A 25558-nucleotide genomic window follows, 5' to 3' on the forward strand; every position below is an offset into this window, starting at 1 on the left:
ATACAGTAAATTGCATGTACGCTGTGAAAATGTCACTTGAAACATAAAATTGTTCTGCCCTGAAATGAAATGGCAAACTGAAGTTGAGGACAACTAATTTAACTCTTGCAACGTCTTACTATAAAATCAAAGACCTTTCCCTTGTTGGTCTTCTTGACCACATGTTATTATATACAAACAGTGCATGCTGCTGGTTGGTACAGGAGCGCTGAATGTCCGTGATCCCACCGGCAGGGCTCGTACAACCCTGTCTCCTAAAAATCACGTTCCCACAGAACTAAACTGCATTCTCAATTACGTTTAGCTAGAAACGTATTTTCTCCCACGTTACGTTCGTTATGAACATATCTCAAATACGTTTATTTTCTACATATCTTCTTAAAGCATATTTTCTCCCACGTTACGTTTCTTATGAACGTATCTTAAAGACGTTTATTTTCTACATATCTTTGCCATTTATTGTCTTGCTTATAATAATGATAATAGTCATTTATAAATATCATTTTAGAGCACACATTTGAAATCAGTAGGCGAGGTTGTAATTTCACCAGCTGTTACTCTCATGAGCGAGGCAGAAAATAATAGTTTTAACATACCAAAAAGCTGCTGTGTCGTTGATTGCACCTCAAACATTAAAACACATCCAGAGTTACGTGTTTCTGTACTTCCTCTAAGAAGAAAGGACAGTAACAGAAGATCTCTGTGATGCCAGATGTGGTGTTGTTAATGCGATATGATATCCGAAAAACATTTCAGTTTAGAATCAATCAATCAATCAATCAATGTTTATTTATATAGCCCAATATCACAAATGTTACATTTGTCTCAGTGGACTTTACAGTTTGTACAAAATATCAGTATGACAATACGACACCCTCTGTCCTTAGACCCTCTGTCCTTAGACCCTCACATCGTACAAGGAAAAACTTCCGGAGAAAACCCACAGTTTAAAGGGAAAAATGGGAGAAACCTCAGGGAGAGCAACAGAGGAGGGATCCCTCTCCCAGGACGGACAGACGTGCAATAGATGCCGTGTGTAAATTGAAAAGATAATACATTTGCAACATAGGTAGTCCAAATGTTTGGAAATGCATGTGTGTATAATAGGAAGATGAATCCACGAGGATATCCATCCAGGACCTATGATCCAGGACCACAGCCACGACTCAAGATCCAGGGCTCGCGATCCAGGACAGAGGAGCGCAGGATCATCCATGACTCCGGATCCCGGCGTATAGACACCAAAAAGAAAGACATTTGGGGAAGCTGGGTTAATCGGAACATGAGAGTACACAGGTATAGACAGAGAGAAGGAAGAAGTAAGATGTCCCCCGACAAACTAAGCCTATATCAGCAAAACTAGGGGCTGGATCTAATCAGCCCTAACTATAAGCTTTATCAAAAAGGAAGGTCTTAAGCGCACTCTTAAAAACGGATAGGGTGTCTGCCGCCCGAACACAAACTGGAAGCTGATTCCACAAATGTGGAGCTTGATAAGAAAAGGCTCTGGCTCCCATTGTACTTTTAGAGACTCTAGGAACAACCAACAACCCTGCATTCTTGGAACGCAATGCCCTAGTAGGACAGTAGGGTATAATGAGTTCTTTAAGGTAAGATGGCGCCTGCCCATTAAGGGCTTTGTAGGCGAGAAGAAGAATTTTAAATTCTATCCTGTGTTCTATAGGGAGCCAGTGTAAGGCAGCCAGAACAGGAGTAATGTGGTCCCTTTTCCTAACTCTGGTTAGTACACGAGCCGCAGCATTTTGAATCAGCTGAAGCGACTTGACTGACTTCTTGGTACACCCTGATAATAAAGAGTTACAATAATCCAGCCTTGAAGTAACAAATGCATGGACTAGTTTCTCTGCATCGTTTTGAGGCAAGATATGCCTGATTTTTGCAATGTTACGTAGATGGAAGTAGGCGGTCCTTGAAATTGATTTTATGTGGGCGTTAAAGGATAAATCCTGATCAAATATAACACCAAGATTCCTTACAGTCTCACTGGAGGCCAAATTAATGCCATCCATAGTTAGTATATCCTTAGATAATTTGTTTCGTAGATTCTTCGGGCCAAGTACAATAACTTCAGTTTTGGTCGTGTTTAACATCAAAAAGTTTAAGGTCATCCACGTTTTTAAGTCCTTAAGGCAGTCTTGAATTGTATTTAGATGATTAATTTCATCAGGCTTGATTGATAAATATAGTTGAGTATCATCCGCATAACAATGAAAGTTTACAGAATGATTCCTTATAATATTGCCTAACGGAAGCATATATAATGTGAAAAAAATAGGTCCGAGCACTGAGCCCTGTGGCACTCCATGGCTAACTTTGGTTTGCGTGGAAGATTCATCATTGACACGTACAAACTGAGAGCGTTCAGATAGATAGGACCTAAACCAGTCTAAAGCAGTTCCCTGTATGCCAACTAAGTGCTCTAGTCTTTGCAATAAGATATCATGGTCGATAGTATCAAATGCAGCACTGAGATCGAGCAAAACAAGAATAGAGACACGTCCCTTGTCAGAGGCTATTAGAATGTCATTTGTGACTTTAACCAGAGCTGTCTCTGTGCTATGATGTGTTCTAAAGCCAGACTGAAAAGCTTCAAATAAATCATTGTTTTTTAAGTAATCACACAACTGTTTTGCGACCGCTTTCTCAAGAATTTTTGAGAGGAACGGAAGATTAGAAATAGATCTATAGTTGGCTAAAACCTCTGGATCGAGGTTGTGCTTTTTAAGAAGCGGTTTTATCACTGCTACTTTGAATGATTGTGGAACATAGCCTGATAATAAAGACATATTCATAATATTTAATAAATAAGTGCTAATTAATGGAAAAACTTCCTCCAACAGCTTAGTTGGAATTGGGTCTAACATGCACGTTGATGGTTTAGAAGAGAGAATCATTGAATTTAATTGTTCAAGGTTTATGGCTGAAAAGCATTCTAGTTTACTATCTAGTGTAATATTAGAACTTACGTTTCCGGGAGCTGTTGATAACACTATACTGGTCAAAGGCAAGAGGTCATTAATTTTGTTTCTAAGAGTAACAATTTTATCGTTAAAAAAGCACATCAAATCATTACTACTGAGTGCTATGGGAATAGAAGGCTCAATCGAGCTGTGGCTTTCTGTCAGCCTGGCTACAGTGCTGAAAAGAAATCTTGCATTATTCTTATTCTCATCTATTAATGAAGAGTAGTAAGCTGCTCTCGCTTTACGCAATGCTTTCTTATATTCATTGAGAGTAATATGCCAAATTAAACGAGATTCTTCAAGTTTAGTAGAACGCCATATCCTTTCAAGTTGTCTCGACTTTTGCTTTATTTTGCGGGTTTCGGCATTATGCCATGGAGCTAGTCTATGTTGTTTTATTTTCTTCTTTTTCAAAGGAGCAACAGAGTCTAATTTTATTCGCAGCGCATCTGTAGCACTATCAACAACATGATCAATTTGGGGTGGTGTACATTTTGTATAAGTTTCCTCCCTTACATGCAGACATGCTATCGAGTTAAGTATTGGTGGAATCTCTTCCTTAAATTTGGCTATAGCACTAACAGATAGGTTTCTGCTGCAGGAGCTTTTGACTAATGCTTTGTAGTCTCGTAACAGTACTTCAAAAGTTACTAAGAAATGGTCGGATAAAGCAGGATTATGCGATTCGACTAATAGTTGCTCAATTTCAATACCATAAGTCAGAACAAGGTCGAGAGTGTGATTATAGCAGTGGGTTGGTTTATTTACACTCTGACAAAAACCAACAGAATCTAATATAGAGTTAAATGCAACAGTAAGGCTATTTTTATCATCGTCAACATGAATATTAAAGTCACCTACGATAATTACTTTATCTGTTTTAAGTACCAAAGTTGATAAAAACTCAGAGAATTCTGATAAGAATTCTGAATAAGGACCTGGTGCACGGTACACTGTAACAAATAAGATTGGCTGCAAAGTTTTCCAGGTCGGATGCGTAAGACTAAGAACGAGACTTTCAAAGGAGGTATCATTTAATTTTGGTTTAGTATTGATAAGTAAACTTGAGTCAAAGATGGCTGCAACTCCACCTCCTCGGCCCGTGCCTCGGGCAATATGAGTATTGATATGGCTGGGTGGAGTGGCCTCATTTATGCTGACATATTCTTCATGTCTCAACCAAGTTTCAGTGAGACAGCATATATCAATATTATAATCTGATATTAAATCATTTACCAATATTGCTTTAGATGCTAGAGATCTTATGTTTAAGAGACCACATTTAATATTCCTGTTTTGTTGCACTGTAGTAGTTGTTACATTTACTTTGATTAGGTTATTATGTATGACACCTCTATTAGGTTTTACCTTAACTTGTCCTTGGGCAGACACACACACCGCTAATATTGGGTATTTTATTGGGTTCGGGATTCCTATGGATGACTGCCTAGGAGAGAGCGCAGAGAAGCGTGTAAGACTGCGACTCCGCCTCCTGGTCTCAACTCCAGTTTGTCATGGATTAAGTCCACAAAGCCCTGAAATGTTTGCCGAAATGAGATCGGCACCTTCCAAAGTAGGATGAATGCCGTCTCTCTTAATCAGACCAGGTTTTCCCCAGAAGGCTGTCCAATTATTTACGAAGCCCACATTGTTTGCTGGGCACCACCAAGACAACCAGCGCTGAAATGATGACATGCGGCTATACATGTCATCATTGATCAGATTGGGGAGGGGACCAGAGAAGATTACGGTGTCCGACATTGTTTTAGCATAACTACACACCGACTCCACATTAAGTTTGGTGCATTCTGATCGGCGTATACGAACATCATTACCACCGACGTGAATAACAATCCTACTGTATTTACGTTTATTTTTAGCCAGCAGTTTAAGATGCGCCTCAACGTCGCCCGCTCTGGCCCCCGGAATGCATGTGACTGTGGAGGCTTCGGTCTCTAATTTCACGTGTCTCATAATAGAGCTACCAATAACCAGAGTTGGCTTCTCAGCGGGTGTCTCGCTGAGTGGGGAATATCTGTTAGATACGTGAACGGGTTGGTGGGGACCTGCGGGTTTCGCGTTATGCCCCTTCTGAACAGTCACCCAGTCTCCCTGCTGCTCGGGAGTTGCCGGGGGACGGCTAATAGGAGCTACCTTTTGCCGTTCCGCACCGGCTAACATGGGCTTTACTGTAGCTGAGTTTCTTTCTAAGATGCGGAGCCGGGCTTCTATGGCTATGATTCCCGCCTCCAACCTAACAACTATACTACATTTAACACATGTACCGGTACCAGTAAAGGAGGTAGGGAAGTAACCAAACATGAGACAGTTAGAGCAGGAAATAGCACCCGAGGGTGGGGAAAGAGCCATGGCTAGCTATCAAGCTAAAGTAGCTACCGTTAGCAAACCCGAAAAGAGTGTAGGCAACTGTGGAGTTACAGTCGCTAAGAGAAGGAGAGTTGTGAGAGCTTAAGTTATAGTAACGTGTGATTACAACGTCAGGCAGTTGCCGTGATCAAGAGTTTTAAAACGATCGATTAAGTTAAGATAATAAGCTATCAGCAACAGAACGGGCACACGGGATACCCGGAGATGACAACAACCGGAAGTTACAACATGCTTACCGCAATAGTGGTCCGTGTGAATGGCCGAAGACACGACACTACCCATAATCCCCAGCTATCGTTTGGAACTACCAGTCCCGTTGACAAACCCCGTGATTAATCTTCAAGCTCTGAGATTGGATGTTGGAGTGGCAGTGCGCCAAGGTTACGCAGAGCGTCACGGCAGACTATTCAAAACTGGACTCGAACGCCCCACAGAACTACACATGCTGGCTATTGTGTTTCGCAACATGTTCTCTATGGCACGTCTCTACTGGGAATTGTAGTTTTAAAAGACGTTTTTGTTTTTCCCAAAATTAGAAGTTGACAGTATTAAACTGTGTACAGCCCTGGAGGTTTAGGCGATAGGAAACACATTGGTGTGTACACATTTAAAACATGTAATTACTAAATGGGTGAAAATCGCTTGTATCCATAATGGGCAGCATTAATATATACCCACATGACAGCTCATTGTTACTTTGTAATTCTACTCCACTACAATTCAGAGGTTAACCAGGTATTTTTACTCCACAACATTTATTTGAGTTACTTTGCAGATTCTGATTAATGATGTGAAATATAAACAACCCTTAAATCAGACTTTAGTTACACCTGAGTAAAATTCAGGGGAAGGTGATTGTCAAGTGCCAACAATCAGGAGAGATATTTGATAGTTGGTGCTTGAGAAGACTAAACATTTATCTGCAGATCTCTATAAAGTGTATTCATTACTCGTTATTCTCTACTAATAGTTAATTAAAAACTGTATATAATTGCTATTTTGCACATCCCTTTCAAGATTTCCTAAGGTTTATTGACATATCATATACACAACTACAGTGTAGTTATGCAATGAATGAAAAACTTGGGTCACAGGTTCCTCAACAGTGCATTACAAGACATCTATCAATATGTGTGTACCTCATTACCATTAAACTGTCAAATTCTGCACATTTCTTATTTTATCTATCTACATAAGAGTATAATTCAGATGTATAATATCAGTTAAAATAAGTGCTTCAACATAGTTAACATTGCAGGAAAGCAATATATTAGACGTTAAGTACTTTGTCAGGCTTAATATATATATCTGTTGATAGATACCCCCAAATCTTTTTTCTTATTTGAAAGAAAACCTTAAGAAAGTATTCTTAAATGTGTTAATAAAGGTTAATTAGTTTGTCTGTTTTGCACCTCCTCCTATTAATATCTTTGCACTAAACAGTTTTATTGTAGAGATCACTTATAGTATCTTCTTGATTTTTTTATATTCTATACTTCTATCATTGACCTTCTACTTTCCCCCTATGAAAGTATGTACTCTTAATATTTTTTCATCAAATAACATTATTCAACAAAAATAACATTATTCAACAAAAATAATTCAATAACATGATTTAACCACTCATGCACACAAGGTACACAGCATACTAATAATAACTTTTTATTATTAGTGTAGGACACTTATGTATGTATAACATCTGAAGATGTGTAGTTTTGTTCATGTTTTTACATAATTTTACAGGATATTGCCTATACTATTTCTCATGCTTTACTTCTACACATTAATATCTGATTTGTAAAACATCACAGACAGAAGGTATATCCGTCATTTAATGGTAAGCTATTGAAATTGTGATTCCATAGATGTGTCTCCCATCACCCAAATCCCCTGACTATTCTCTCAACTCAGTATTTACATTCTTATATTCAAAGAAAATCAGTAATATCTTTAAAACTACAAGTCCTTTTCTATCAGCTGTGCACCGTTATGGTGTAAATATAACCTATCTACCAATTGGATCAAATATAAAAGTCAGCCGAATTACTATTGATACTGCAAGGAGACGTATTTTGTGAAAAGAAATGCAAGATGTTGTTTAATTGTTGATATATTTATGATCCACGTCACGTATTCAGTTTTGGTGGCAGTTCTCCTGTTTGTCCAGAAGTCTTCTCATCAGGGCTCTATAAATACAGAACTACAGCAGATGGGTAATATTTAATACAGCCGAACCGTGTATTACAATGCGGTTATGTGATGACTTCCAAAGAGAAAAGCAAGAACACTCGGAATAAAGTATTTTTTTAAAAAAATGTTTTCGGATATCATATCGTATTAACATCATATCCCAACATGCATTGCGGCTAAAACATCCAATCAACGAGCTTCAAGCTGAGGATCTTGGGTAATCTGTTATGGGTGGTTTGTGGTGTGTATCGCTCGAAATGTCCCTTATAGGCCTACGTCTGTTTCCGGTGACTTTATTTACGGCTAAAAAGCATGCTAAAAAGCCCAATATTATAGAATTAAACGAATAAATAAGAACAAGGATAATTGTGTGTTATTGTTGAGTAAATAACAGTGTGTTATTTAGAAAAGAATAACAAATTAGAAGGAAAAAAAGATTACAAAAAATACAGATTTCAGTATTTTGAGGCTCTGAGCCCCATTTATTTTCCTCACAGACGGCAAAAAAGTCTGACATTATACAATTTAAAATAAAAACAAATAAATAAAAGGATAAAACACTGGCATGTAATTTACGTTAGAATAAATAGAATGGTTTTTAATAATATATGAGTGTAAAATCTACGTCACTTTACAGCCCCGCCCACTTTTGGGGAAACCAACGCTGTCATTTGAACGGCGATCAAGCCTGAAGCCACAGAGATCTTCTGTTACTGTCCTTTCTTCTTAGAGGAAGTACAGAAACACGTAACTTTGTTTTAATGTTTGAGGTGCAATAAACGACAGAGCAGCTTTTTGTTTTGTTTAAAACTATTATTTTCTGCCTCGCTCATGAGAGTAACAGCTGGCGAAATTACAGCCTCGCCTACTGATTTAACCATATATCGAGCCCGATTCTCGATTTCAAATGTGTGCTCTAAAATTATATTTATAAATGACTATTATCATTATCATAAGCAAGACAATAAATGGCAAAGATATGTAGAAAATAAACGTATTTGATACGTTCATAACGAACGTAACGTGGGAGAAAACACGTTTCAAGCTAAACGTAATTGAGAATGCAGTTTAGTTCTGTGGAAACGTAATTTTTAGGAGACAGGGTTGGCTCGTAATGTGTTTTTATTGTTCAGTGTGTTGTGCGGTGTATTTATGTAACTTTTAAGCTTTCCCCAAGTTGCCGGAACCACGCTTTACACAGTGCACAGTGAGTCTTCAGGTTGTTCCTTTGCTTAAACATTGACTCCCCAGGAGTGTCAGTGAACGCTCCCTGTGGGAGGGTTCTGTTACAGGAAAGCTGACATGACATAAATGCAGCATGAGCTCCATGGACATTCACTGACATGTGTAAAGAAGTGTTGAGGGCTTCCCAATGAAATGCTTCACCCTTAGATTGTTGACCCTCTCCCCCCTCTCTCTTGGAATCCTCCTCTGCATTTCTTTCAGGACCCCCCCCCTTCATCTGTGTCAAGTAGCTGAAGAGGAAATTAAGAAACATTCTGCATCATTGACATTCAACAGTTCATCACGTATTCAATGCCATATCCATCCACCCTGTCACGCACGCACGCACGCACGCACGCACGCACGCACGCACGCACGCACGCACGCACGCACGCACGCACGCACGCACGCACGCACGCACGCACGCACGCACGCACGCACACACACACACACACACACACACACACACACACACACACACACACACACACACACACACACACACACACACACACACAAACACACAGGCACAGTACAATTGGATGATTCTGTTCATAAGGAATATGACCCAGAGGTAATCTAAATAATTGGACCAATCAGAATAAGAGGATCTGAAAGTGGAATGAGAAGGACCAGGGGGAATAACATAACAAAAGATACACCACATGAATAAAGAATAGAAAGTGATAAAGGCAGAGGGAAGACCAGAGGACTTTCAGTCTTTGATGTCAGCTGTGAAACGCTTCCTGCTGCTTCCGCTCTGCATCCTCCGGCTACTGATGTCACAAAATCCTAAACATGCAATCTTTTTGGTTCTTAGCAATGATTTCAATATCAATAAGGCAAGATTGTCTCTCTGATGGTCATTTATCAGGCGGAGACAGATATATTTGTTTTTACATAGACGCATACAACTAGGACAACAGACAGTATGATGATCACAGCCTTTTTGTTTTTTGGAGAATAAAGAGACTTCTCTGCTACTATGATGCAACTTTTTCAAGGGTTGCTCTCTCCAAATCTCTCATTTAAAAAAAACTGTAATGTAGTCCAATTATGTTCCGCAGACAACCTTTACTGAGACCTCTCTGTGCAATTGGAGCTTTTTTTCTAGTTTTTCATGTGTTTGAAAAGACAAAATAGAGTAATAATGAATATAATGTCAGCCCACTGACCTGTGGAGTCATACCATGACAGAGGTACATGATGGGGACATTGTCATTGTCCGGGCCCTGGTCCAAACACAGGTTCTCTCTCAGATTGTTCTTCAACTGTAAAACGAGAAAACAGAGATACAACAGGTGAGAAAGTGGTTCAGGGAGAGAAAGTGAAAAAATGAAAGAGAACACACATTAGTAATCATATTTCCGGCATTATTAAACAAATCACTCGCCCCACATCTCACAATTCAGGCTGTCAGAGCTCGGCAGCATGTGATTTTATCTCAAAAGGAAAGAAGAAATATGTTCTCGAAAAGGACCCCAATAAAACCGTTGTGGCTTAAAATATTATTTTGGTTATTTTTTTTTTTTTAAATATAGACTAATCGCAACTGGATTTATGCTTCTTTCTGCTTATCTGAGAATAATATGCAAAAATCAGTCTGATGTAAGTTCAGTTAGGAGATGAAGTTCGGAAGTCTCTACTTTATGAATTATTCAATCAGGACAGGGTGGTGCGCTACATGGCTCTATGTGATTGGTAAAAAGGAAGATGAATGGAGCCACTGCAGGCTAATTACTGTTCTTCCAGCAGATCCCGTCGCTATGCTAGGTATATAGTATCATCACTGAGTCATCCGAACTCGCGACAGGGGAAGCAAACACAGACATCACAACACGTACCTTTTACGGAGCTTCTAGGGAGATTGTCTCACCGTAGCTGTCAATCTGATCAAAAGACGTGATCAATAGCATTAAAACGAGAAAAAACGCGGCTGAATCGATTAATCCATAGGTGTTTAACGTCTCTGTATAACAAAATTATTTCATTTATAATCTATAATTCCATTTTTATGTAAAAATCGCAGAGCAAAAGTTAGCTGCTAATGGTAGCCACCAGAGTGGCTGCTGCTTCCGGTCTTGGCTATGCGGCAGTCTAACACACACACATTACCAAATAAGTAGTGAGTGACGCGTAGCCAAAACCGGAAGCTGCATACACTCTGGTGGCTACCATTAGCAGCTAACTTTTGTGCTCCGATTTTTACATACAAATGGAATTATGGATTATAAACAATTGCTTCAAAGCCACAGATACATTATTAACCTATGAAACAACCGATTCAGCCACGTTTTTTCTCGTAATGCCATTGAACACGTCTTTTGATCAGATTGACAGCTACTGTGAGACGATCTCCCGTAAAAGCTCCGTAAAAGGTACGTGTTGTGATGTCTGTGTTTGCTTCCCCTGTCGCGAGATCGGATCGCTTAGATACTATACTTAAATAATCTGTGGAGTCTCAGCTTTAATCGGATATATTGTATGTGCAGTTTCGATAAGTAATAAGGGTATCTTTATTTTGAATTCTGTGCTAAAGTGCGTTAGCATTTTTTTTTTAAATGAATAAAACCGCACGTCCCTGCGGTGTGAATATCGCGCATGCGCATATTGTGGTTATCGCCATGACACGGTATATCGTTCAGCCCTACTGTCAGTACACTTGTCCTTGTTTGTGATTGGTCAAATGTTGCTAACCCCGCCCCTTTCACATGAACGCGTTCTCAGCTGGTGAGAGAAACCCTGGCTTGATTTACGGAGTTGATAACCAGCGTCGTAGGACCGCTTAGCGAGATCTCGTTTGTTATGGTTAGTTAAGATAACTCAAACATATCCAGGGTCTGTTGAACTGGCTTCGTAGTACAGTTTACTGGTGGCTGCATAGCAGCGCTAATGTCAAAGACACAAACATTATACATTATATTTTACCAGGATGCAGTAACACAAATATTTTGGAAGGCTTAGCCTTCTCTAGCCTACAGTACCCGCCGCCCCTGCTGTTAAGCCCCAAGCCTGTTTTTCAGGTCTCAGGCTAGAAAATGACATTCCCAGAACAAATGACCATAACTTCACTTCTAAAAGGGGGTAAATTCCATCCATCCATCCATCTTCTCCCACTTATCCGTGGTCGGGTCGCGGGGGTAGCAGTTCCAGCAGAGAGCCCCAAACTTTATTTTCCCTGGCGACATCAACCAGCTCTGACTGGGGGATCCCAAGGCGCTCCCAGGCCAGCGAAGAGATATAATCCCTCCACCTGGTCCTAGGTCTACCCCTTGGTCTCTTCCCAGCTGGACGTGCCTGGAACACCTCCCTAGGGAGGCGCCCAGGTGGCATCCTAACTAGGTGCCCGAACCACCTCAACTGGCTCCTTTCGAGGCGAAGGAGGAGCGGCTCAACTCCGAGTCCCTCCCGGATGACCGAACATCTCACCTTATCCCTAAGGGAGACACCAGCCACCCTGCGGAGAAAAACCATAGGTGAGGGTAGGAACGAAAATGGCCCGGTAGACAGAGAGCTTTGCCTTCTGGCTCCCGTTATTAACGCGTTAACTTGACTGCCCTAGTTAAAACAAACCCTCAAACACCAATTGCAGCCCTGTAAATTAGAGACTACGCCGATGCACTAAATTAGATTACGTTCAGTGGCAACATTTACCCAACTGAAGAATTGTTACAGTATTCACTTTTTTAAAGATTTAATTTGGGCCACTTTAGTTGATATTAGAGACAGATCTGAAAGGGGGAGTTAGAGGGGATGACCAGTCTGGTTTCAAGGCAGGTCACTACACAGAAACGGCCCCTCCTTGCTGTCTCTGAGGAACTGCACACTGCTAAAGCATCCTTTGGACCTGTCTGCTGCATTCGACACGGTGAACCATCAGATCCTCCTTCCCACTCTCCAAGAACTTGGAGTTTCAGGCTCTGCACTTTCCCTCCTCACCTCATACCTCAAAGACCGTACCTACAGGGTAACTTGGAGATGGTCCGAGTCCGACCCTTGTCAATTATCTACAGGGGTCCCTCAGGGCTCTGTCCTCGGCCCCCTCCTCTTCTCCTTGTACACAAACTTGCTCGGATCTGTCAATACCTCGCATGGTTTTTCATACCACTGCTACGCTGACGACACTCAATTAATTTAGTCTTTTCCCCGCTCAGAGACCCAGGTCGTCACACGCATCTCTGCTTGTCTAGTTGAGATCTCTCAGTGGATGTCTGCTCACCACCTCAAGCTCAACCTTGACAAGACTGAACTGTTTTTTCTTCCGGGAAAAGATTGTCCCACTCTTGACCTAACAATCAACATCGGCCCCTCTGTTGTTTCCCCGACTCAGACTGCAAGGAATCTGGGTGTGATCCTAGATAACAACCTGTCCTTCACTGCAAACATTGCTGCTACAACCCGTTGCTGCAGATACACACTTTACAACATCAGGAGGATGCATCCCCAGCTGACCCAGAAAACAACGCAGGTTCTGGTCCAGGCTCTCGTCATCTCACGCCTAGACTACTGCAACTCCTTCCTGGCTGGTCTACCTGCATGTGCCATCCGACCTCTGCAGCTCATCCAGAATGCAGCGGCTCGTCTGGTCTTCAACCTTCCTAACATCTCCCACACCACGCCGTTCCTCTGCTCCCTTCACTGGCTTCCAGTAACTGCTAGAATCCACTTCAAGACACTGGTACTTGCGTACCATGCTGTGAATGGTTCTGGCCCTTCCTACATCCAGGACATGGCTAAACCATACACCCCAGCACGTGCACTCCGCTCTGCATCAGCCAAACGGCTCGCTGCACTCTCACTGCGAGGGGGACCCAAGTTCCCATCAGCAAAAACACGTCGGTTTGCTATCCTGGCTCCAAAATGGTGGAATGAGCTCCCCATTGATATCAGGACAGCTGAAAGCTTACACATCTTCCGGCGCAGACTGAACAATCATCACTTTCGACTCCACTTCGAGCAATAAAATGACTAACAAAGCACTTATATACTAACCAAGCACTCACATACTAACTAAGCACTTATATACTAACAAAGGACTGGCTTATATAAAGCCAGTTGAGTAGCACTTACAATGGTTTGGCTCTATGAAACCTAATGTACTTATATGATTCTGTTTTCTTCAAGTTTGTATCTTCTTGGTCGAATGCTACGGAGCCCCCTAGGGAACATTCAAAATAAGTGTTATATTGTAACAACAACATAACCATTGATGTGTTAAAAGATTTTGGTAGCACTACATCTTAAAAAAATGAAGTTATTGAATTTTCCTATGAGTATATGTTTTCGGCGTTGCAGTTTGTAGACGGTCCCTAAGCACTTCTCTCTCCTCCAGCTGCAGATTGTGACCAATTATTGATGTTTAGCTCGGATGACGGCGCGTATCGAACTGTTCTGATAGAAACGACTCTGTAGCTTGTTGTCTACCTTGCTATGATTGTAAAGTCATGTTGTTTGTATTTTTACAACGTTATGTTCATGAGTCATTGATCCGCAACATTTAAATCTGTCAATAACTCAGCTCAGAGTATTATACAGTCTATGTTTGCGACATGCATGTCCCCTCGCTCTGAGTGTTCTCTTGAGGTGTCTTTCACTTATGTGAAACCTGTGTCTATCGTCGACGCGTCGACTTCAAAATATCATCGACGACATATTTCCGCGTTGACGCGTCGCTACATACACGTGGGTCACCCAAAGCAACAAGCAGTTCGCAATCGCATTTCAAACACAATGGAGACTGAAACGGCTACCACCTCCTCCTCACAGGATTGCGCACGAAGCCCCCAAACGAAAACATCTCGCCCTAGGTCTTCAAAAGCATGGGAATATTTTTAAGATATTGTCATTTGCAGTCTTTGCCAAATGGAGTTGGCATATCACACAAGCACTGCTGCATAGCCTAGACCGGAAGCAGCAGCTAGCTGTGGTGGCTACCATTAGCAGCTAGCATTTGCTCTCCGATTTTTACATAAAAATGGAATTATGGATTATAAATTCAATCATTTTTTTATACATAGACGTTAAAAACCTATGGATTAACCGATTCAGCCGCGTTTTTTCTCATTTTAATGCCATTGAACACGTCTTTTGATCAGATTGACAGCTACGGTGGTGAGACGATCTCCCTAGAAGCTCTGTAAAGGTACGTGTTGTGATGACTGTATTTGCTTCCCCTGTCGCGAGTCCGGATCACTTAGTGATAATACTATATAACTACATAATCTGTGGAGTCTCAGCTTTAATCGGATATATTGTATGTGCAGCTACGATAAGTAATAAGGGTACTTTTATCTTGAGTTCTGTGCCAATGTCCGTTAGCATTTTTCGCTCAGGGGTCATTTAGATGCTTCTTATGAGACTTGTGTTTTGTTTTGGTAAACATGGTTTGTATCGTCAGTTAGCTGAGATTATTTCCGTTAATCTGGTATAACACATTAATAGGTTCTTAAATATTAAGATCCCCTGAGACACAGTATCGTGAAAAAATTATTTTTTACATTACGTTTTTTTTTACATTACGTTTTTTATGAATTGAACAACAGAAAAATAATCGTTAGATTAGTCGACTAATCGATCAAATAATCGCCCGATTAATCGTTTTCAAAATAATCGTTTCCCCCCAGCACTAGTGCCTATTGCCAAGCACTGATGTAATATCTTTATATTTAAGGTAAAGTTCAAAGTAACATCGATGAACCGCTCCATTGCTGTGGTTTCTGTGTTGCTGAACTGACCAGGAAGTACATTGAGCTAAATGAAAAGTTTTGCGAGATCTCGCAAAAGTATTGCGAGATCTCGCAAAGGGGTTTTGCGAGATCTCGCAATGGTTTTGTGAGATTTCGCAAAGGTTTTGCAATATCTCGCAAAGGTTTTGCAACAACTCGCGAAACATTTTTCTTTTTTTTAAATTATAATTTTTTCTTCTCCATGTCCCCTAGGGTGCTCTGTAGAATGCACTTATTGTAAGTCGGCAACATTTTGTAGTGGCCAAACTGTGGTACTACAACTTCTGTGTCAGTCCATGATGTCACTGGGCCCAAAAATACTTTTTCCCATTGGATTCCATTGGGAAAGGGAGGTCTGTAAATCAGCATATATCTTTTTTTGAGATCAACTGGCCAGTACGGTCACTTAAAGATGGCTTAAAATTAGAGTTTAAAAGTTGTAAAATGTGCTTTAAGCAAAATCTAGAGCTATTATACCTCTTCATTCCAGTAGCGTAGGCAGACATGTACTTTAGGGCGGGCCTGTATAAAATAGGGTGGGCCAGCTTTTTCCAGGGGGAAAAATGACTTTAAAGTAGGCCTGGCCTATAATAATAACATATAATAATGCCCATTGCCAAGCATCGTTGTAGCATTTCCCTCCGAATAATGGTCGAAGACTTGACTGATGATGTGAATTTATTGAAATCTCCAATATCAACGTAAGAGCTATATAGACACAAAAATAACAAATACATTTAGGCTCCATCCGTCACGTTGTTTCCATAGCAACAACAACTTCCTGTCAACAGCGTAAACTCGCCTTCAAAATAAAAGCATCTAAATAACACAGGAAGTTAACCTAAATTACATTTAAGACATATTTACAACTGCAACGAAAGTAACAAAAACAATGTAATATCCTTTTCAGTTTCACAGAACACAAATTGGGTTATATACAATCGTTATGTAACTCTTTTATTACACTAGGTAAGAGCAACAATAGGTTGTAGCATTCAAACCTGCTCATGGACTTGCAGTGGTCCTCGCTTTTTTTATGTCTCTCCAACGAGTTACACAGGTGCTTCCAGTCTACATATCCTTCCCTCGTAAACGCACCTTCAGCTCCTGGGCTGGGGAAATGTCTGCACATTTTACAGAAAAGCGCGTACTTGCGCTGTATTCCACCCAGGGAAAATCTTCATACCACCTCAACCAGTTTTTACCGGAAATTAGTTCCAAGGGTAATTCAACTGTGCATTAATTCAACTCGATATTTGTTCACTTGAATTTAACTTTGAATGCTTGGATATTCTCAATGGGTGAATACAAAAATCTATAATAATAATAACAAATTAAAAAAATTACCGAAGCTTTCTCAGGGTGAGCCAATGAGCAAACTGGGTGGGCCTGGGCCCGCCCTGGCCCTATGGTGGCTACACCACTGCTTCATTCATTTGACTGAGTCGAGACTGGCAGTGACACTGTAGATTGGAGGCAGGGCTTATGGAAAATACTAGTGTGCATGCTCTATGGGCCCAGATACAGCTGTTTTTGTTATAGAGAGGCAGGCCATTTTGGCTTGAGCCACTCTCATAGGAATGCATCGGGCCCCACCTCCAAAGCCCTATCCAGTTCATATTATACATCCATGGCCTAAATAACCATCTAAGTCATTACCATTCATTCAGATACTGTATTGCAAGAGCAGGTATTACATCTTCAATCTTAACAAACAAAGGCTTATCTTATTGGTATTCAATCTGTAGTCGTTGAGTAATTACCAGAGGTGGGACCAAGTCATTGTTTTGCAAGTCCGAGTCAAGTCTCAAGTCTTTGCGCTCAAGTCCGAGTCAAGTCTCAAGTCATTGTTTTGCAAGTCCAAGTCAAGTCTCAAGTCAGGATGGGCAAGTTCAAGTCAAGTCAAGTCCTACACTTTGACAAAACGAGTCATAAACAAGTCATTATGTGTTTTTCACCAAATGTAATGACATTGATCAACAGAATAATACTTAATAATCAAACAGCTCTTTATTAGTCACATTAATAATTTAATAATCCATTTTCTCTCTGCTGGTAAAGTAACGTGTGTTTTTCTAATTTAAGAGGGATCAGTAAGATAAGGCTACCGTGACGGTTTGATTCAGAAGGAGTTTAATGGATAAGATCCCTGATGTTGAGGTGACCAGAATGTTTATTTCTACTGTGTGCAACATGTTATAAGGGACCCACAATCTATCTTTATGCAAGGGATAATGTGCAGCGAGGCGGTCTCTATGGGGAAAAGAACACCTGAATCTAGATCCCTCTGCAGGTGGTACTTTAAGTATATTTTGATGCTAATACTTTTGTACTTTACTTGTAACATTTTGAATGCAGGACTTTTTATTGTACAGGGTTCCTGCAGGTTTTCGCCAACTCAAATTTAAGACTTTTTAACACCTTTTTAAGACCACTTTGAATAGAATTTAAGACCTATTTCACGGCAATAAAGTATGAAGGAAAATGTATATAAAGAAGAAATACGTCCCATAATCACTTACAAAGTAAATGTATTCATGTTCAACATAAGAACAGTGACTGAACACAACAGCGTAACAGTACAGAACTGTGTTAGCGTGTTAGACAAAAAGTGTGTGTATGTGTGTGCGTCCGTCTGTGCTTGAGTGTGTGTGTGTGTGTGTGTGTGTGTGTGTGTGTGTGTGTGTGTGTGTGTGTGTGTGTGTGTGTGTGTGTGTGTGTGTTAGGGCTATGCAATTAATCATATTTTAATCGCAATTACGATTTTGGCCTGCCACAATTACGAAAACAACATAATCGTAAAAAACGATTATTTTGCTTTGCTAGGTTGTGACAGTGCACCACAACATATTTGATCTAATTAATTTTTTAGTAATGTATCATTTATTTAATTAGTGCGAATGCTGTTTACAGCATTCCACTATAGTACTTCAAAACTTTATTCTTCCCCTTATTATTTCAGCCAATACTTTGGCTCTCCATAACTTCAGCTTATTTTCAGCTACAGAAACCATTCAAATATTAAACTATTCAGCCTGTTCAGGAATCGATGCGAAACCTTCAACTTTTTCAAAATATTTTATACTTTTTGAAATATTCAGCTTTTTAAACTATTTTTTTAACATTGAAGTCAATGGGAGATGCCTTCAAATCCTGTTTTCCTACACTTTGCGCCAAATGCATCTCCTTCCACATAATTTCAGCCAGACACTTCATTCCAACTTTCAAATGATCACAATACCTTCAGCTATAAAACTTGTATAAAATAATTTTGATATCTTTTCAACTTTTTGAGATATTGAATTTAGTTTGGAGCTTGGTAGAGAGGCCTTTTTAAGATTTTTACATTATAGTGGATGGAGCAGCTCATTAACTCTAGAGTGCTATGATCTCAAAACAGAGTGCAGGACAGCTCAAAATTCTCCCCCAAAAATGTTTTAAACTTGCCATACTTCCCAAACCCTACACTCCTCAGACATATTTTTTCATGGAAAACGTAGGAAAACCTCTCCTAGGTTGGAAAATAAATAAAAATAAGAAAAAATATTAAAGAAAATGCCTCTTGAGGGCATTAAGTGACAAAAACGTTCAACATTCCTCCATTGAAGCCCATTGTAATTTCAGGCAGATATTTCCTCATGGTAGCAGCCGCACACCTTTAGTTAAACTGCCAAAAAGGCCACATTATTAACCCAAAACTACACAAAAATTACACTTCAGATACTCAACTTCCTTGACATGCTTCACGTTTTGAAATTTCACAGATATCTGTTACGGTTCTTCCACAAAACGTTCACATGTAAGAGGTTCATCTCTCATTCAGAACAATGGAAACCTGTGATCTCTACAGAGCTCGTTAGCTCAAATATAAACACCTGTGTAATGGAACACGATGATGTCATCACTCCAACTGACATGCAGCAGACTTCAACAGTCCAGCTGTGAAGACGATTCGGGACAGTCTTGAGATTTCTCCAAATGCCGTTGCCATGGCAACACAATGCTCGCCTTGAAACACGGTTTTCTCATAGCTTCAGTGAAAATACTCCAAACAGCCCAGAACTTCACAGGTTTGATAACGATGTAGCCATCAATGCGTCTAAGCGTAGTATGGGGTGTCATCAAATGTCGTCGCCATGGCGACAGACCACTCGCCATGAAACACGATGAGGCTGTAAGTCCAATCGAAACTGTCCAATCGTCCCCCAATCTTCACTTGTATATCACTGGTCCATGCCTCAAGAGCTCTATGCCAAATCTGAGATCTCACCATATGCCGTTTCCATGGAAACGCATCCCTCGCCATAAAACATGATGTCGCTATAAGTCCAATGGACACGGTCCAATCGTCCCCCAATCTTCACTTGTATATCACCGGTCCATGCCTCAACAGCTCTACGCCAAATCTGAGATCTCACCACATGCCGTTTCCATGGAAACGCATCCCTCGCCATAAAATATGATGTCACTATAACTCCTATGCAAATGTTCAAAGAGTGCTCAAACTTCACGTGTGCTAACAGTCCAGCCGTGAAGACATATACGTGACAGTTTTGAGATTTCTTCAAATGCCGTTGCCATGGCAACACAATGCTCACCATGAAACACGGTTTTCTCATAACTTCAGTGAAAATACTCGAAATGGCCCAAAACTTCACAGGTTTGGTAACAATGCAGCCATCAACACATCTAAGAGTATTATGGGATGTCATCAAATGCCGTTGCCATGGCGACAGATCATTCACCATCAAGTTAGTTCAAAAGTTTCCCCAAGCCTTTTTACTTTCTTTTCTCATCTTAATACAAATTCATTCACTACTACTTACATCTGATATTTAACTCCTTCAGCCTATTTTCAGCTGCAGAACCCATTCAACTATTACATTATTCAGCTATTTCAGGACATCCTTTTTTAAACCTTTTATTTTAAATATTAAGCTTTTTCTGCATTTTTTTAGCTAAAAGCAGCTACCATTCAGCTAATAACATATTCAGCTTTTTCTGCATTTTCAGCTAAATTCAGCCATAAATGTTCACTGTTTACAGCATTCGCACGCATTTTCTGCAGGAAATGCATTTTCTAGTTAATTGTTGTATTGGTTTTTCAGTTGAATTATACGTTCAGGGTAATCAACAGTTAAAAAGATACTGTTCAAATTATTATCTGTTTTAAAGTTCAATAAATGGATGTTTTCAAAGTCAATGAATAATCATATTTAATCATCGTGATATTAATTATTGACCAACATAATCTTGATTATTGCCATAATCGAGCAGCCCTAGTGTGTGTGTGTGTGGTGTGTGTGTGTGTGTGTGTGTGTGTGTGTGTGTGTGTGTGTGTGTGTGTGTGTGTGTGTGTGTGTGTGTGTGTGTGTGTGTGTGTGTGTCTCTGAGAGAGAGTGACAAGAGCTATATTCAGAGCTCTGCTGCCTTGGCTACACTATTTCATCGTTGCTGTTGTATGATTGGTGTTTAGCTACGGTATTTAGCGTCTACAGCACCTCCGCTTTTAGGGTTGATGTAGACCCAAACTTAGCCCGGAGGTCCCCCGGTGTTGTTGCGGGAGCTGCTGCATTAGCTGCTGCTGCACTAGCTAACGCTGCATTAGCTGCTGCTGGACTAGCTGCTGCTGCACTAGCTAACGCTACATTAGCTGCTGCTGCACTAGCTAACGCTACATTAGCAAAACAAACACTAATTTATTTTGCAAAAGGTGCAGCGGGCTTCAAACACGTTCCCTCCACTGGTTTCAACCAAGCACTAAATTAGATGTTTTCCAACCAAATACGGTTGAACTTACACTTCCCCATATTTATTTGTAAGTAGATTCGAAGATAGGCTACATGAGCAGAAGCTTGGTTGCTAGGTTACTAGCTGGGTGTTCTCCAACAAGGGGCCGGGGGAAACAAAGTTAGTGATTACTGGTTCCATGTTGATTTAATTCAATACAAATTGTTGGGGGGAACTGAAAGGCTATTACCGTACTGGTTACTTTGCAGCCCGGACATTTCCCCCAAAACACATTTAGACGCTATCGCAACATAGAAGTACTTTTCAAATCCGATAATTTTTAAGACCTTCTGAATCATATTTAAGACCTTTTTAAGGCCTTAAATTCAGATTATCAAATTTAAGACTTTTTAAGACTTGTTAAGACCCCGCGGGAACCCTGATTGTAACTTTTTTTAATTGTCTGAACTTCTCCCACCTCTGACAATACATCCTGAGTGTTTACCCTGCTCTGAAGGTTATTTTCATTTTACAAATCCTGCACTCAGCTTTGCTTTCTCCAATATCATTGAAAAGCAGCCAGATGCTGCTTCTTTTTTCGGTTTTCGCTCATTTCTTGACTTTTTCCGACGCGCTTGCATTTAAATCCGGCTCCCCGTCTCCCCGTCGCTCTGCACATGCTGTGCCCCCACCCTTCTTTCACATAATGGTATGATCCTAGTGTGTCCTCGCATATGATTGGCCGCATGGTGGCCCAGCTAAATAAAGACCCGCCCCTGCCTGCAAGGATTCTCAGCAAGAGTAGGAGCGGCTGAAGATTCTGCTTTCCCCGACGGGAGTCTGCTCTTCTAACGGCAGCTCGCGATCGGCGTGTTGGAGACCTCTGAATTAAAGTAGCAAGTCACCTCAAGTCAGAAGGCTCAAGTCCAAGTCAAGTCCCGAGTCATTGGTGTTCAAGTCCAAGTCGAGTCGCAAGTCTTTTGTGATGTTGTCAAGTCGAGTCTCAAGTCATAAAATGTGTGACTCGAGTCTGACTCGAGTCCAAGTCATGTGACTCGAGTCCACACCTCTGGTAATTACTGCCTTGATCAACGTTTTTGATTAACTGACCGATCATCGAACACATGGAGGGCTCTGGTCGTCAGGTTAAATATTCTTGAAAATCTGTACCTGAAAACCACAACCAATTCTCAACCAATGTCAACAATGAAGCACAGTTCATGATACTGTGTGAAAGTGTTTGATTAAAAACAGCTTGAAAATGTGTATAATCAATCAATCAATGTTTATTTATATAGCCCAATATCACATAATATCTCCTTTTCTATTAAAATGTGCCTTCTGTGAGCAGTGTATTTACGTTTCTTCCATGTTCAATAAGAGATAAGTGCATGAGCAACATCCACTGATGGTGTCACACAAGAACACTATTCTCCGACTGTCATCCCCTGAGAGTTTTTGTTTGTCAAATGTGAACTTTACATCTATATCTGTCATATGTCACTGTGAAAGCATTTTCACTTCAGGCACCTAAAGCAAAACCCCATGCTCAGCAGAGTCAACAAATAACTCAATCCAGCTTCTCAAACAACAACAAGAGGAGACCAGGAGACCACTCAGCTGCTGCTGCTGCTGCAGCTAATGCCTGAGTTTGAACCAAACTAAATTCCTGTACATACATTGTTTTTATATGTATTTTATTTTACATTTATTATATTGATACTTTTTCCACCATGAAAGATTTTAAGATTGCTGCTATAACAAAAACATTACCCAATTGTGGAAGAAGAATCCTGTCGGTCGGTCTGTCTGTCTGTCTGTCTGTCTGTCTGTCTGTCTGTCTGTCTGTCTGTCTGTCCGTCTGTTGTCTCTCTGTCTGTGAGTATGTCTGTCTGTCTGTCTCTTTCTGTCTGTCTGTCTCTTTCTGTCTGTCTGTCTGTCTGTCTGTCTGTCTGTCTGTCTGTCTGTCTGTCTGTCTGTCTGTCTGTCTGTCTGTCTGTCTGTCTGTCTGTCTGTCTGTCTGTCTGTCTCTCTGTCTGTCTGTCTGTCTGTCTGTCTGTCTGTCTGTCTGTCTGTCTGTCTGTCTGTCTGTCTGTCTGTCTGTCTGTCTGTCTGTCTGTCTGTCTGTCTGTCTGTCTGTCTCTCTGTCTGTCTGTCTGTCTGTCTGTCTGTCTGTCTGTCTTCTGTCTGTCTGTCTCTCTGTCTGTCGGTCGGTCTGTCTTTCCGTCTGTCTGTCCGTCTGTTGTCTCTCTGTCTGTGAGTACGTCTGTATGTCTGTCTGTCTCCATCCATCTATCTATCATTAATTTCTTACCATCAGTCTGAAGGAATTTGGTTCTTTATGATGATTAATTTCAGCCTGCATTCAGGCTAACAGAAGAGAGATATCTCAAACTATATGTCATTTATAAGATTAAAGTGTGACAATGAGGCCACAATTAAACATTTTAATCAAAAATGAAATTCATAAATTATTATTACTCAGCTGAGGTGTATTCATTTTTCCTCTATCAGCACGGACAGTCCGTGCGGTGGATAATTCTGCTCAACTTTCAACAGATTACTGTCATTTTTCAATTATGCAAAGTTATCCAACAGCTGTTAGCTGAGGAGAGGAATAGCCAGAGGAATAAAGTGGTGGAAAGAAGTTCACCCTTTCAATACGCCGCTGTGGGGAATTTAAATGAGCTCTTTCAGCAGAGAGGCATAGGACATGATGCACGCACTCAGACTCAGCGTTAATGGAAAAGTTAACGTTTTACAACTTGAAATACTTGGAAATGTTGAGTTTTAATGCAAGTGTCAAAGCGTGATGGGGTGTTTCCTTCTTTTTCTCAGGTATTTTTCTGGTTATTAACTGACATTGTTCGTTGGTTTCTATCCAATCTTCTGGCCAAGCAATAGAACACTTCAAACACTGAATTGCACTTAGAAAGTCTACTATGAAGGTGCCCTATATTACTAAGAAAAACAGTATTATAAATGTTAAGGCAATTGTGTTTATTCAATATCTGGTGTTCAGATTATTCTAATATTAGGAATATAACAACCTGTTCTGACAGAAGACAAACTACTGTGCAAAAGAGGCAGCATTGAATCATTTCAAATTCAGGTATAATCAGTTCATTTAAATTCCTTGTACTCTTTCGTCAACTTTCCCCAAGCATTTTAAGGTATTTTAAATGTAATATCGTTTTTTTGGTGAAATGATCATGTTCCCCTACTTGAAGCCAGCATTGATTTAGTGCTTTGTAGCACTTTGAAGCCTTCTTCCTTGATTAAAGGAACATCTCCTTGTTCTTCTTGATTATATCTACAGTAGACCACCTAGATATAATCCCTCTTTAATCAGGGCATTTTCAGATTGACTGTCCTTATCTCTGCTCAGATTCAATAAATTGCTGATCTTGGTCATTAATATGCATGTCTGCTGTGCTGACTAATCTCAGTCTAATCTTATCTCATGTAACTGATGTTTTAATCTGTAGATGATTGTGTTGATGCCTGTACCTACAGTAGGCCCCATGTAATTTGGCTTTCTATGTTGTTTCCTGTATTCTTGTCCCGTAATCTAGATCTAGAACTTTTTACTCAGCCAGTGCAAATATTCTGGCTCTGAAGAAAATATGCTGAAAGGTGTAGCTGTTGTGTAAATCTACATTGTTAGCCATGTCATTGATCCTCCCCCCAGACCAGACAGTAGAAGTAACCCTGGAGAAATATGAAGAGTTCTCTATTCTGAAAATGCTTTTTGTTTTAAAGGCTCAACTCCCATATTTTTAAAAACGGATCTTGTTCAATCACTTAAAAAAAGCCATCTCTTTATTTCTCTGAAACTTTTTCTAAGCTTCTACTTTTAGCTAGGTGTAGTTGTAGACTGTGAACTGCCAGCTTTTATAATGTACATCCAGAAATATACATACAATTCAAAAAAGAAGAAACAATAGGATTAAGACTACAATTCTCTCGACCTTGTTTATTCCCCTTTCCGACATGGATATAAAACTCTCCCTCGCCCTCCCTTCGGCAAATCAGACCACATCTCACTGCTGCTGCTGCTGCTGCCTGCTGACAAGCACAAACTCAAACGGGACAGACCGGTGACACGGAGCATAAGCGCTGGAGTGAGGAGTCAGACTCAGCTCTGCAGCACTGCTTCGAATCTACGGAGTGGAGTGTGTTTGAGGACGAAAACATCAACACACACACGGACGGAACACATATGTGAGAATGCTGTTCATTTACAGTTCAGCTTTCAACACCAAGCAGGTCATCAAGCTCAACTGTGAATGGATCCTGAAACTCATTCGTTGCTCC

General features: G+C 40.4%; 1 protein-coding gene across 1 annotated transcript in view; it reads right to left on the minus strand.

Annotated features, from left to right (window-relative positions):
- Positions 1-25558, minus strand: part of LOC117553230 (polypeptide N-acetylgalactosaminyltransferase 18-like) — a 347581-nt gene that overhangs the window by 79382 nt on the left and 242641 nt on the right. The window contains exon 9 of the mRNA XM_034227077.1: positions 9962-10057. Within this exon, the coding sequence (XP_034082968.1) occupies positions 9962-10057 (96 nt within the window). The remainder of the gene's footprint in view (positions 1-9961; positions 10058-25558) is intronic.

Source organism: Gymnodraco acuticeps, unplaced genomic scaffold (assembly GCF_902827175.1).
Source record: "Gymnodraco acuticeps unplaced genomic scaffold, fGymAcu1.1, whole genome shotgun sequence".
NCBI classification, from domain to species: domain Eukaryota; kingdom Metazoa; phylum Chordata; class Actinopteri; order Perciformes; family Bathydraconidae; genus Gymnodraco; species Gymnodraco acuticeps.